The sequence below is a fragment of the Anolis sagrei genome, chromosome 6, assembly GCF_037176765.1.
Source record: "Anolis sagrei isolate rAnoSag1 chromosome 6, rAnoSag1.mat, whole genome shotgun sequence".
In the NCBI taxonomy this organism is placed as follows: domain Eukaryota; kingdom Metazoa; phylum Chordata; class Lepidosauria; order Squamata; family Dactyloidae; genus Anolis; species Anolis sagrei.
The window spans coordinates 42,088,957-42,103,139 of record NC_090026.1 but is presented as its reverse complement, the minus strand read 5'-3'; the positions used below and the strand labels follow the sequence as shown (position 1 = coordinate 42,103,139).

At 38.4% G+C, this 14,183-nt stretch overlaps 1 protein-coding gene across 1 annotated transcript in view; it reads left to right on the top strand.

The window, feature by feature from the left end:
• LOC137097371 (gasdermin-A3-like) overlaps positions 1-14,183 on the top strand; it is a 28,274-nt gene extending 14,091 nt beyond the window's left edge. The window contains exons 3-10 of the mRNA XM_067470036.1: positions 1,358-1,523; positions 1,648-1,741; positions 2,523-2,576; positions 4,451-4,483; positions 5,770-5,924; positions 8,760-8,910; positions 12,211-12,284; positions 12,752-14,183. Coding sequence (XP_067326137.1) covers positions 1,358-1,523; positions 1,648-1,741; positions 2,523-2,576; positions 4,451-4,483; positions 5,770-5,924; positions 8,760-8,910; positions 12,211-12,284; positions 12,752-12,985 — 961 coding nt within the window. The 3' untranslated portion in view covers positions 12,986-14,183. The remainder of the gene's footprint in view (positions 1-1,357; positions 1,524-1,647; positions 1,742-2,522; positions 2,577-4,450; positions 4,484-5,769; positions 5,925-8,759; positions 8,911-12,210; positions 12,285-12,751) is intronic.

The following is a 14,183-nucleotide window of genomic DNA, read 5'->3' as shown; positions in this document are numbered from 1 at the left end:
GGAACATGCAACATATAATTGTTCTTGTTTAGGGGTCCCTTTCACATCTATCATACTATGTGTGTGTGTGTGTGTGTGTGTGTGAATCATATCTATCTATCTATATCTATGGCTGGATGGCTCTTTGTCAGGAGGGCTTTGATTATGTTTTCTTGCCCTAGTGAAGGGAGCTGGACTTGATGTCCTTAAGTATTTTCTGTTGGTCATGGGGGTTCTGTGTGGGAAATTTCCCTCAATTCTGTCGTTTGTGGGATTTAGAATGCTCTTTGATTGTAGGTGAACTATAAATCCCAGTAACTACAAATCCCAAATGTCAAGGTCTATTTCCACCAAATTCCATCTGTGTTCATATTTGGGAATATGGAATATTTATGCCAAGTTTGGTCCAGATCTATCATTGTTTGAGTTCACAGTGCTCTCTTGATGTAGGTGAGCTACAACTCCCAAACTCCAAACCCTTCTAGTGTTTTCTGTTGGTCATGGGAGTCCTGCATGTCACGTTTGGTTAATGCCATAATTGGTGGAGTTCAGAATGCTCTTTGATTGTAGGTGAACTATAAATCCCAGCAACTACAACTCCGAAATGACAAAATCAAAATTTTTTTTAGTGAAGGACATACATTGGGTTGTTAGGTGTATGCTGTCTTAATTTGGTGTCAATTCGTCCAGTGGTTTCTAAATTCTGTTAATCCCACAACCAAACATTACATTTTTATTTATATAGACTAGCCGTCCCCTGCCACACGTTTCTGTGGCCCACATGGGGGTTCTGTGTGGGAGGTTTGGCCCAATTCTATCGTTGGTGGGGTTCAGAATGCTTTGGGACTGTAGCTGAACTGCAAATCCTAGCAACTACAATTCCCAAATGTCAAGGTCTATTTCCCCCTAAATTCCATCTGTGTTTATATTTGGGCATATTGAGTCTTTGTGTAGAGTTTGGTCCAGATCCATCATTGTTTGAGTCCACAGTGATCTCTGGATGTAGGTATGTAACTCCAAAAGCAAAGGACATTGCCCACCAAACCCTTCCAGTATTTTCTGTTGGTCATGGGAGAACTGTGTGCCAAGTTTGGTTCAATTCCATCGTTGGTGGAGTTCAGAATGCTCTGATTGTAGGTGAATTATAAATCCCAGCAACTACAACTCCCAAATGACAAAATCAATTTTTTTTGAGTGAAGGACATACATTGGGTTGTTAGGTGTCTTATGTCCAAATTTGGTGTCAATTCGTCCAGCGGTTTTGAGTTCTGTTAATCCCACAAACGAACATTACATTTTTATTTATATAGATTGTTCTGGGCAACTTGTGCTGTTACTTATATTTTGGATAATGGACGTATGTTTTTTTCTGCTTCAGAAAAATCGACATAGATCATGAGTTCATTAAACAATCAAGGGAGAATAAAAAGGACCTGTACATTGTGACTGCGGCAGTAGAGGCTGTGGAAGATGCACCATTTATGAAATCCAGCCAAATGGGAGGCGGTATCGTTTCTAAAGCCTTTGTCGAATTGGGGCTGAAGGTTGGATCTGAATTGCTTTAAACCATTCACAAATTTCAAGGGAATAAACAAAATACCTCATTTCACATCAATTCCGTTTTCCTTGTAGTTGATCCAGGGTTTTGGTTTTCTCTCTCTTTTCTAGGGTACTAGAAATAGTAAGAAGACAATTCATATCCCAAAATCTTGCACCCTGGCATTCAGAGCCAAGAAACTAAAAATAAAAAAGGAATCAGTAGGTAATAGATGTTTATTTACAATCTGATCCTTAACAGAAGGATAATCTTCCATCCTCTCTTTTCTTGTATGTTAATCCTGAGCATGGTCATAACTTGTAATAAATTCATTGCAAATAACTTTGGAGGGGACATAAAGGAACAACAGTGTTTCTTTTGCTTATCCTTTCTATTAGATGAGAAACATTTGATTCATTGCAATGCCCATTAGGGAGTGGCAAGCATTGCTGCTTTCTTTACTTGCATATATTAGATAGCTAGCAAAAACAAGACTCATACTGTGATCTCAGGACAGAGTCAGGAACTTGGTAGGGCCAGATGCTTTTAAATATGATGTATTGGTAGGAATGAGAATGTGAAGGCCCAATTCACATACCCTTTCTCAAGCCAACTGTTTTTACTTTCTGATCTGGAGGAATCCCTTACTCCATAACAGTATTGCTCATTTTACACCTAATGCCTTCTAATTCATTACAATACATGCTAGTAAGGCCATTGACATCAATTGCCCTGTATTAATAAAGCAATAAAAACAGTTTAATAAAATGCTTGATCATACTAAAATACCTACTCATGCTGTCTACTCAGAGATTAATCCAGTTGAGTTCAATTATACTTGCTTCTGGTCCCAGATAACTGCTTAATGGCCTATTTTTGGATGATACTCCTGCCCTGGTGTCATTTCCAAATTTAGAAGGTTATTGGCAATGTTTGTAATCAAATGTTAATCTGCAAAACTCATATTATTCATTGCAGTTATGAACATTGTTTTGGTTTTCCTCAGATATTTTCTACTATTCAGATGATAAACTAGGAACTTGGATTAACGATAAGCCGGGTAAGTAAAGTTTAGCAAATTTGTTTAATATTTTATTTCTCAATATTATTCACACATTAATAGAGGTGATTTCATAGTGCCAACATTCTTAAGAGACAAATGTCACTTTTTCACCTGATGCCTTAAACCATCATTATAAGTATTTGCCCAAACATAAAGACATTTCAAAATTCAAAAAAATTAATAAAATGAGAAGGTCTCATTTGTCATTTTAGTCTGAAACGAAAGTAGCCGAAGTCAATCTCCACAGGAGACCATATGTGGCATCTTAAAGTTAATTTGATCGGGACCTAGGTATCCACCATTTAAAATTATATCTGAAAACATATTGGTAGCTAATTTGAGTCTTATCACATAAGAATAACATGATGACTTGGGCTAGCTTTCATCAGTAGTTTGGTTGCTGTATTCCAAACAAGTTGATGCTTCTTACACACTCTTCCTAGTCAAGATCCACATCCATCTGATATCCTCATCCCACTATGCTGTTAATAGCCCTATATTCCATTTTTACTGCCATTAAATTCTGGGATTTGCAGTTTACAGAGAGGAGCTGTGCAGTCTTATTCAAGGTAGTTCTTAGGCCTCACTATACTATGAAGCCCAGCATGTTGTCATGGCAATTAAAACAGAATACAGCACTAGAGTGGTGCAATGTAATAAAGGAATCACTTAGATGTCACTACAACATGGATAATAATAAAACAGCCAGATTCCTCTCTGTGGAACTGAATTGAGCTATCAACCCACTCAGTGGGAGGTATTTAGAAGGTGCACCAGATGACTCTCCCTGTCTTTTGTCCATCTAGAATGTGTGAATGAAACCCCTCCAGACACGTGTGAGCTAAGCAAGCTCACATGCCTAGTGGGGAGGGAGCAGAGGCAACAAGGGACCCCAATGTATGTGTAAGACCTTGCTGCAGATTATCTTGAAGGGACAGTGCTTCCTGCTTCTTCAGCAGCTGTGGTTGGGGCGTATATTTGGATCACTGTGACGTTGAAAGGCTTTCCTTGCACTCAAATTCTGTCATTTTTTGGGTTGTATCCAAGCACTGCTTTAGCGAATTTCTTATTAATTATGAAGGCTACTCCATTTCTTCGATGTTCCTCTTGTCCGCAGTAGTAGATCTGGTGATCATCTGATGTGAAGTGGCCCATTCCAGTTCGCTGACCCCCAGAATGTCTATCTTTAGTCTTGACATCTCACCAATAACAACATCCAATTTGCCCTGGCTCATAGATCTTACATTCCATGTTCCTATGGTGTATTGATCTTTAGAGCATTGGATTCGTCGTTCACCTCCAGTACCGTCGGCCGCTAGCCTTCCTTTCGGCTTTGAGCTAGCTGCGTCATCACATCTGGGGTCTAGAACAGCAACATTGATAGGTATTCCCTGATGAATGATGGGAGGGGGAGAAGAGCCATGAGTGCATGGATGTGTTGAGGGAGGTTTTCTTCTCATGTGTTCAGTTGGGGAGGTGACCCCCAACACCCATATTGCCACTGCATGTAGAGAGCCATTCTTTTGATGGGGAAGGAAATAAAACTTAAACATGACAGTATAGTACAGTCTCCATGTCCATTAAAGATTAAGATGAGATGGTTTTTAAAAGAAAGTAGCAAGTAAACTATTGTGCCACATACTACGCGATTCAGGAGGGTGTCATTGGATGCTTTGGACAATTTCTTGAATTCCAAAAGTGCACCAAGCCAGTTTGAGACCAACTAAAACCATCATTGCAGCATAACTGTGTTAAAAGCTCTTGGAGCGCCACAAACATTCAGTTGGATCTGTTTACACTCTGTTCTAATTCAGATCACATGAATAATATACCTGACTCTCTTGTTCTTATTATGCTTGTTTTTTCCATAGAAGAAGAGCCTTTGTGGAAAATGGGTTGTGAAAGTAAGTAAAGTTCATGTTTCAGAAGTTGGGGTTTAATGCAAGCTCTGAAGTAAGTCAGTTGAAGACCACTGTTTTAAATAAGTTCGTTGTCTGGTTTCAATAATATTTCAGGAGATATGAGGTTCTGAAAAACACAATATTACTGCAGTGTGGGATTTTAAAAAAAAACCCTCGGGCAAAGGAAAGCCATACTATACATATTTTTTATCACTTAAAAATGGCGAACTGATGAATACCTTAGGAATTTGTGCCATGGGAGTAGACTTGTCCATCATGTCTATCAAGGTGAATGTTGTGAGTCAGACATGGGATACCGGGGGCTCGTCCAGACAGGACCTTTATTGCTGGAACTCCCGCAATAAAGGAGGAGCTGTCCAGATAACGTTCTTGAAAGTCCCAAATTAATTTACTACAAACCAGGAAAAACTAATTAATTTGATAGTGGATTTATTCTGTGCCTTCTTGGAAGATGTGGGATAAATCCACTATTTCCAAATCTGGATTGCAGTACTCAGACAGTATTCCCACAGTTTACTGGGCTAAATAAACCCAGTAAACTAGGAATGACCACTCCCTCCCCCCAAGCCCCCAGAAATTACGTGCCAGGAGAGTGGGGGGGGGGGGGATTTTACTCCTCCCCCCCCCCCGGCTCCCCTGGCATGTCATTTCTGCACACCAGGAGAACTTGCCGAGACTTCTAATGGAGGCCACATACGTTTTTATTACTTTTCTAAGGGATCTGGGGGCTTGGGGTGAGGAAGGGGGCCTCCACCCCGTCTCTCAGGCTAGTCCTGAAAGAACATCTGAACACCCACCCCAGAAAGTGTGTGCTTTCTGGGGTGGATGTGGAAAAGCCCCCAGAAACATCTACGTTTTTTTAACGTGGATGCTTCTGGGATAAAAGCCTGCCTTGATCTGGCCTAAAGATATCTTTAGGTACCTGAAGATGCCCTGTTGGAGACCCTTATCTTAAAGGCCTTCTAAATCCAATATTAATCTATTTCAATACAACAAATAAGTCAAACCTTCACTCCTGATGAGGATATGAATTTTAAAGATTCTAACCATTTAAGAAAGGTCTGAAATTTAATTTTACCAGTGAGATATCTCCTTGTGCTTGTGCTCTTTGCTGAGAACATTTTATGGTGAGTTTGCATGGTGACATAAATGTAATATTTTCAAAAACATGAAGTATTACCACTAATACCAAATACCTAGCTCTGGGTTACCTTTTTCTTAAATGGGTTCATAACATCTGATCTTGAGCTCTCAATTCTCTTTATTAGTACCCATAATGTCCAGTATATTATCTATACATTGGGCGGTTGAAAATACATGTGCACGGTTCTCATCATTATCTGAAAATCTGCGAGGTGTGTTTCTAACTGGCTTTGTGGCTGTAATGAGGAACACGGACCTTCTACAAAAGCTAATGTTCCAGGTAAGGATATTCTCGTGGTGTGTTAGGCTCTTCCTTTGAGCCTGAGGGTTTCCTCACCATTTGTTTCCAGCACATTGGCCCTCCCTTCACAAATCCTTTGCCATATTGTCTTTGTGGATCTCTCCCATTTGTGTCTTTCCAGCCCAATATCATATTTGGAGATATTCAAGATTATTCTCCATTTCCCATTGTCAAGTGTAGCTCCAACCAAAAATATATCTTCTTTAGCTTTGGGGGAAAATAGGTTAGCATTATCACCACTGTGGTATTTGTTTTCCTGTCTGTGCTCCTGTTCAGAAGATCTCACTTCACTTTCTCTCCCTGTGATAACTGGATTTTGAAAAAATGTGGCTTGTTGTGGATACTAGGATTGGTGATAAAGCTTCAGTGGAGACACCTTTCCCCCTTCATAACTCTTCAAGAGCGCAATTCCCTTCTTAGGGGTAGATTTCTCTCACTTCCGTTTGTCGCAACCCTGTTCTTACCTGAGTAAGTTTGTAACTTGGGGACTGCTAGCATCTATTGACTGGAAAATGTGTAAAAGTTATTTACAAATTCTTTTGTCCTTTGAGAGAAAGAGTGAGAAAATCACTCTTTAGAAACCAATGTACTTTAAAACACAATGCACAACATACATTGTTCTTTGCATTAAGTTGATGGTTTTTCCCCCCTACAAAATCCAAGATTCTTTTGGTAAAAAATTAAAATCTCCAAATATGAAGAATAATTGAAAAATGTGCAAAAAAGGAGTGTTACTGTTTTTGTTTTGATTACAGTCTTTTTTTAAAAAAAATTGCTGCCTTTTCCCCAATCCTGGGACTCAAAGCTAACATTAATTTTTTTATTAAAATGTCATTGTTAAAAACCATTGAAAACATGCTATGAAAAAGAATAAAAGAGCACTAGAAAGAAAACATTTGCAACTCTTTTGTTCTTGCAGTGGAGGATGAAATATGTGTAGATTTTCTTCTCTGCTCCGCAGCAGCCATTGCTTCTCTTTCACAGAATAATAGTATTCCAAGGAAGCCCCTTCACACATCCTTCAAGGGAATCTTATTGGCAGGGATCTTTAGGAGATTATCTGATTTATAATCTCTTTGGCAGGAAAGTTGAAACTAGCCAGTGGCTGTCTATTTCATGTTTGCATCAGTCTTTTCACATGAGAACTGATTTAAAGGACAGAAACAAAGCAAATTCATCCTCAAAATTACTCCCACTACTCCATGCTCTTGATTCAAATTTCATCACATAGCAACTAGGCTTGGTTGATCCAAAAAATGGTTCAAAACTCATTTTGGATGTAGGGGGCGCTGCTGGTTTGATTCTAAAGTCACTTCCAACTTTTTAAAAAATCAAAACTTTCCAAAACTTCCAAATCACTTCTTTGATGGCATGCGTGGTAGGAAAAAAACAGTACTGGAACTGGGGAAACTTCAGGGGATTCTCCCTCCCTCATTTTTAGACCAATCTTGGTTAAACTTGCTACAGTGGTAGAAGATATATATGGAGCACTGTTAGCTCACCATAACTTTTGACTTACGCATGGACTTTTGGCAAATTTTCAAAGTTTTCATAAAAAGTTTTAATAGACTGACCTGGCTTCCCACTGGGAAGTGAATAAGTTCCAAATTGCTATTTGCTACAAAGTAGTCTGTGGTTCACTAAGAGAGCACACCTGTTCCAGAACCAGGAGGTCATGAGTTCGATCCCTGCCAGGGAAAAAAATTCAGTCTTTATAAAACTCATTTTTTTTTACTAATAAAGAAAATCTGTTCCTGGTTTTAAAGTGTTATTTCCTGTTTCGTTGGGTGGTCTTTACTTCGAAAGTATTGTTCTACTCCAGAAACTTTTTGTAGCACAAACTGTGTTAAATTGGTGGAGAACAGAAATCATACACAGACCCCATCAAGGGACATTTAGACTGACCCCCTTCTTTCCTGCTGGGAAATGAATAAGTATAAGTTCCAAATTGATATTTGCTACAGGGCAGTCGGTGGCCCGGAGAGAGTGCACCACTCCCAGAACCAGGAGGTCGCAAGTTCGATCCCTGCCATGGAAAAATGGCAAAAAGAAAAAAAATCATGGCAGATGGTGGCAAATAATGGCAAACATCAGGATGCAGGGCATGGAGAGCCAAGACACACATTTTGCCAAAAAGGAAGGTGTGGAGAGTTATTGAGGCTCCCCTTTTGTGGTGGACACATATCTTTGCATGGATGACAAATAAAGAAAGGGTTAGGGTTGCTTATTGCTTTGCTGCCTTCTCTTTAGACACCTTTGTAGATTCAGTCAGTTTATTTCATATTAAGATGAAGACTGCTACAGATGGCTAATGAGCTATAGGGGTCCTGCAGGCATTTTGGCTAATGAACAGCAAGGCGGTGTGGGAAATGTAGTTTAACACCAGGGCCTTTTGCAATCTCTATCATTGGGGGCCTGGCCTTCACAAACTACAACAATGGCTGTGCTTAGCCACAGCCACCTCATCCCTCTTTGCATCACTGGGGAAGGGAAACCATGAAATTTTAAAACTGTTTAGGCTTTACCAAAGTTGCTTAATGGCTGTGAAAATTAAAATAACCTTAGGAGACATCCAAACATTATGGAATATTTCCGAAAAAAAGGTAAGTGGATTTGCCCCTCCCACATTTCCTGCATGGTTTAAAATTGCTTCAGAAGCCCAAAAGTCGGAAGTTTTTTACGAGTTTCATATTCTTTCGAATGAACCTATCCAACCCTAATAGCAACCCTTGCTGGCATTTGTGTGCCAAATGCCTGCATTTAGGTCCATGTAACTAGTTGGCATTAACATCATTTTTTTCTTTATACTATTAGCTGGAGGAGGCACTTGAAGCCCCTGGCCAATGCAAGCTGAAGGCTGATGGCCCAGAATTGCAAGATCTGGTGGAGAATTTAAATGATGGCAGTGGAGTCATCATAATTGAACTTGCAAAAGCAGTTCACTATTTTCTCAAAGCCTTAGATGGTAAGGATCACGACTTCGAAAATACAGGGACCATTTGAATGTATGCCACTAAAGGGCCTTTTACCCCATTAGCCACTGCTGACTCAGTTGCACAGATGTTGAACTTGCAGATAAGTTCTGGATTTCTTTTTTTAAAATATGTTTTTATTGCAGACCCAGGTACAATAATATCCCAACCCATCACCATTTCAGAATACATATCAAATATTATTTTATTAGTGTTCTTATCCTTGTCTAATCTACCTTTATCTCCCAGTTGTATCTATCGATTTTACACCCCTTCCCCCCCCCCCTCTGGGAACAGTACTTTTCTTCATTCAAATATTATTTTAATTGAACAATCATAGAAAGAATGGTTCAGTTCTTTATATTTTTTCTTTTCCTTCAACTTTATCTATCAATCTTCCCCATTTCAGAACTCAATTATTCTTAATTCGACCTGATATATATTTGGTTCTTATTTCTCCTGTGCTGGTTTATGACCAAAATAAAGGATTTGGTTCAAGGATGTAGTCCTGGAGCATAAAGTCTGCTAGGTATCCATACCATTTTTTAACTTCCCACTTTCTATGGTCTTTCCAACCCAAGCCCACAGTTGCTTGGGCGGCAACTATCATGTATTTTATAATTTCCCCCAATCCTTGATGTTTTCGTTCATGTCTAATTTCTGGGTGAAAAAATCTTTTTATTCAAAACCAATGTATGCCCTATTCATTCTTCCATTTCCTTCTTTACCTTATTATAAAATTCTTGTACTCTGTCACATTCCCACCATATATGTATACAGGAGCCAATTTTTCCACATCTGTGCCAATTTTGTGGTTGATTTAGTTATGTTTATCCTTATATACTTGATATTTTTGATTGATCCAGTATTCAGTGTCTAAATCATTGTTATTCAGGTCCTCTTTCCACATCTCTAATAATGTTTGTTTCAATTTATATTGATTTCCAACTAATTTCTTGCATATGAAACCCATCAGGCCTTTCTCTTTTTCTAATTTCCACTTTAAAATTTGATCAAAATCTGTTTCTGTGCCTTCTTGTTTCCTCCACTTCATGATCCTTTGTTTCAATCCATTCCAAAGGAGCCAGTTACATCGGCCATAATTGTTTTTTATTGTCTCCCAGTCCTTAATTGTCCCATCTGAGTTTAGGAGATCTCTTATCAATTTCAATCCATTTTGTTTAAAATTTGTTACCACTTTGCCTAATTAATATATGTTTCTTTTTATTGTCTAGAAACCCTACTGGGAATATATCTACTTTATTTATTGGGAATTTACCGTGACATTTTTTCCAACACTCCAGGGATGAGATCATTGTGCCCCCCCCCCCCCCACTTTAATTTATTTTAGAGATTTGTTGTCAATACATCCTTTTAAGCACAAGCAATGATCCCATCCGTTAATTTCTTTTTCAATTCTGGCCCATATTCTTCAATCATCTAAATCTAATTCTATTAATCTTGTTAACTGTCAGGCTTCAAAATAATTTTGTAAATTTGGTGCCCACCCCCACCATCCTCCATTTCTTTCTGGAGAGTAAAATGTTGAATTGGCAATTCTATTTTTATTGGTTCCTGCTATCCAAGTTTTAACTGATTTGTCCCATTTCTTGATTATTTTGAAACCCTACTGGGAATATATCTACTTTATTTATTGGGAATTTACCGTGACATTTTTTCCAACACTCCAGGGATGAGATCATTCCCCCCCCCCCTTTTATTTATTTTAGAGATTTGTTGTCAATACATACTTTTAAGCACAAGCAATGATCCCATCCAGATGTTTTGTTGCTAGCCATGTCTCGGTAAAGATCAAACTGAACAGTTCAGTGCCTTCTCCCAAAGTTTTAACTGTATGTTTCTTTTCCATCTTTATAAAATAGTATTGTGGCAGGGAAACTCCACATAAATCTAATTCCAGCCTTGTTTAGACATCCAATTATTGGTCATAGAGCCTTCCGTCTTTCCTTGTTTCCTTTGCCAAATCTGGGTATATGAATATTTTGTGATCCCTGTGACGTAAGTTCCAGATAATCCTCATCTTTTTGAAGATGAAATCTCAGGTTTTTTTTCCCTTGACAAAAGTCACAATGGTATCCCTAAGGGGTGCAACCTGAGGATTCTTGAAGGGGAAGGGATTTATGAGCTCTCTCAATATCATTCTTGAGAGGCTTAGGCCATAATTAGCACACAGTTCTAGCACAAACTGGCTTATGATGGTCCTCCAAGTTCATTAATGGCTTAAATCCTTAATACGTTCTGGCACCCCCTTCAGATGAATATTCTGACAACAATGATGGTTCTCAGAATCAATTAATCTAGATCTCAATATCTTCATCTCTTTTTCTAACTGCTCAATTCTTGATTCATTATTATCTGCATGTTGTTTAATTTCTGACAGAGTTTGTATAATCTCTACCAATTCAGATGCTAAGCTTTTAATAGAAGAGTTTATTTCATTCATTAATGCAATTAAATAGCCCAGTTTGCCATCTGTCGACATTACCTTCTTTGAGGTGTCAGAGTTTCCTCCTGCCTGATCCATGATGATTTATGATGGCTGGAGTCAGGAGTTGGGAGTATGCCTGGCTGATTTATATCTATATCTAACTCTAACTGCAGGGAAAACCTTGAAAATCTCTCTGCACTGAGCTTTCAGAAAGACTTGCAGATATCTTTCAGCCAGCTATAAGTTGCATTTATAGGGTTTAATTAATTATATTTCGGTGGAAAGACAAGCATGGATCTAACACCGTTCACTTCCCATGCTCCGCCCCCTCTAGTGTTTACAAGATTGCAGTGGAGTCATCATCACTGAACTTGCAAAGGCAATTGTTTATTTTCTAGATGCTTTAGATAGTAAGTATCACAACTTCCAAAATACAGTGACCATATGAATGTATGTCACTAAAAGACCTTTCATCCCATAAGCCTCTTCCGATTCGGTTGTACAGATGTTGATTTTGCAGATAAGTGCTGCATTTCAAATCTCAGACTGCTTGAAAATTCCCACGGCCCTCTTGAAAGGCATCTAGATCTGTTCAGTAATAATACATCATGGACAAATAACTCATTGCATATTCTCCTAGAGTTTCTCACAGATTTGCCAATGACTCCCAGTTACTACTGTGAGAGGACAATAACTCAGCTTCGTTTGCATGTCCCAGCATGCTAGAGCAAACTATGGCTCTTTCTTATCGTATTGCTGATAAGAATACCAGCTCTCTGCTTCAGCCATTCTGCCCTAGTATGGAACCCTTTCCTTCCACTGATTATTTTGCCCTCTTTCTCAGAACTGGAAGAAGAACAATTGATGCTCTTGGAAATATCTGTGGAAAAAAAGATTGTGCCCAAGCAGCTGGAACTGGTGAGAACTCTAATCACACATTCCCTATATGTTTTGACAGACATGTTAATACATAGTAGATACTCCTTTTACAAAACTGAAATAAGTGTGAATTCTATGGAATCCCAGGATTTGCAGACGGTTTTAAGTTATAATGCAGCAGCAAACAAAAAAAACCCCCACAGGATTCCATATGATGCATCCATGCCGTTTAAAGTGGATCAATAGCACTATAACTGTTTGGTGAAAAAGGGCATGAGTTCATAGGAGCCTTCTATAAACCTCTGCCTTCCTAAAATGTAAAATGTAATGTGGCTGCTAGCTTCTCAGCACTGGCAGAGCTAACTATGGCAAAAGAGTTCCATAATCAAATTGTGATACATGGCTGTACACTATAGTTTTTCCATAGAAAAACAACAATGATTTTTTATTTACAATGAATATTTTGATTTGTGTGGTTTGATTTTGCTTCTTTTATGTTTCCAAAGATCGATATCATATTACGAAATATCCTAAGAAATGATGAAAAGAAATTTACTGTAGATGTCCAGCTCTTATCTGAAGAAGAGATGCTTATAATGGGAGCAATGATTGAATTGAGTGGAGTGACCATTCAGAAAACTGAAGCTCATCTTACTGGAACAGGAAAACGTGAAGCTTTGATGCCCTTGTTTGTGGTTCTTTATGTGCTCTCTCTTCTAACTAAGCAAGAAGACAACTGAATTCATCATGATATCTGCATGACAAAGCAGTACACATTTATCTGGGAAAGTCTCATTTATTTCCAAGCTTGAAAATATATATTTTGGGTTCAACTCCCACAATCATGGGTTGGGCAAATTGCAGTTCAGAAAAGTAACTTTTTCCAGACTTTCCTCAGTGCAACTTAGTTCTGAGCAAAACCGGTATAGGGTTATATTGTAGTGCAGATACGTATATACGGCCTTGTTCTCAGATCTTCTTTGCACTGTATAGCCTTCTTTTCAGTCACATTTCTCTCTAGGAATGAAAATTAGTAGTAATAAAATCATTTATTTTCTTTGCAAAAGACCTTAGGTTACATGCCTCATTCAGCCCTTACCATTTGCAACATTCCTTGTTCTGATAGAAATTATACCTCCTGATGATGGTAGCCATCATGACCATCTATCTCAAATAGCCACTGCAAATTATGGCTAATTTTCTTCTGAAGTAGAACCATCCAGTCTCAATTAAATGGGATGGATAGATAGCTAGATTGTAGATGGTCATATGCTTGTTTTACCATGTTTCTCACACCAGAAACGACTTGCAGTTTCTTAAGTCGCTCCTGACACGACAAAAAAAAAAAAAAACCATGTTGTAAACATGAAAACACCATACAAGTCCTGCATGTATGACATGCTTCTTTTTTCTATATCCTGACTATTTTAAAATTACCATATTTATTTTATTCTAAGATAACAACAACAACAACAATAATTTTATTTTTATACCCCACCTCCATCTCCCCTAAGGGAATGGGGCGGCTTACAAGGGATGAGCCCAAAGAGCACAAAGTTAAAAACATAACACCATAAGATGCCATCAAAATAAAACCAAATAAAAACATATGACAATAAAACATAACATAAAAACAGTACCATACAGAACGATAAAAGTGCTGAGTTCAGAGGGCTCTGGGTTTGTGCAAATTCCTAGATAGAGCTAAAGGAAAGTGCAAAATTCAGAAAGACAGGGCTGGAAGGATAATGTTCATGGGCATTAAAATGTCAGTATTGTAGAGCGGAGGGCCATGTCAAAGTGAGGAACTTAGGTAACATTGGGCCAATTTTTTGGAACTGCCTAGTCACACTATTCCTCCTTGTAAACATCTCTACAAATGGGGTGCATCTTTATATACATAAATTTGTTTGTATATATGAATAAAGCTTTTTTCTC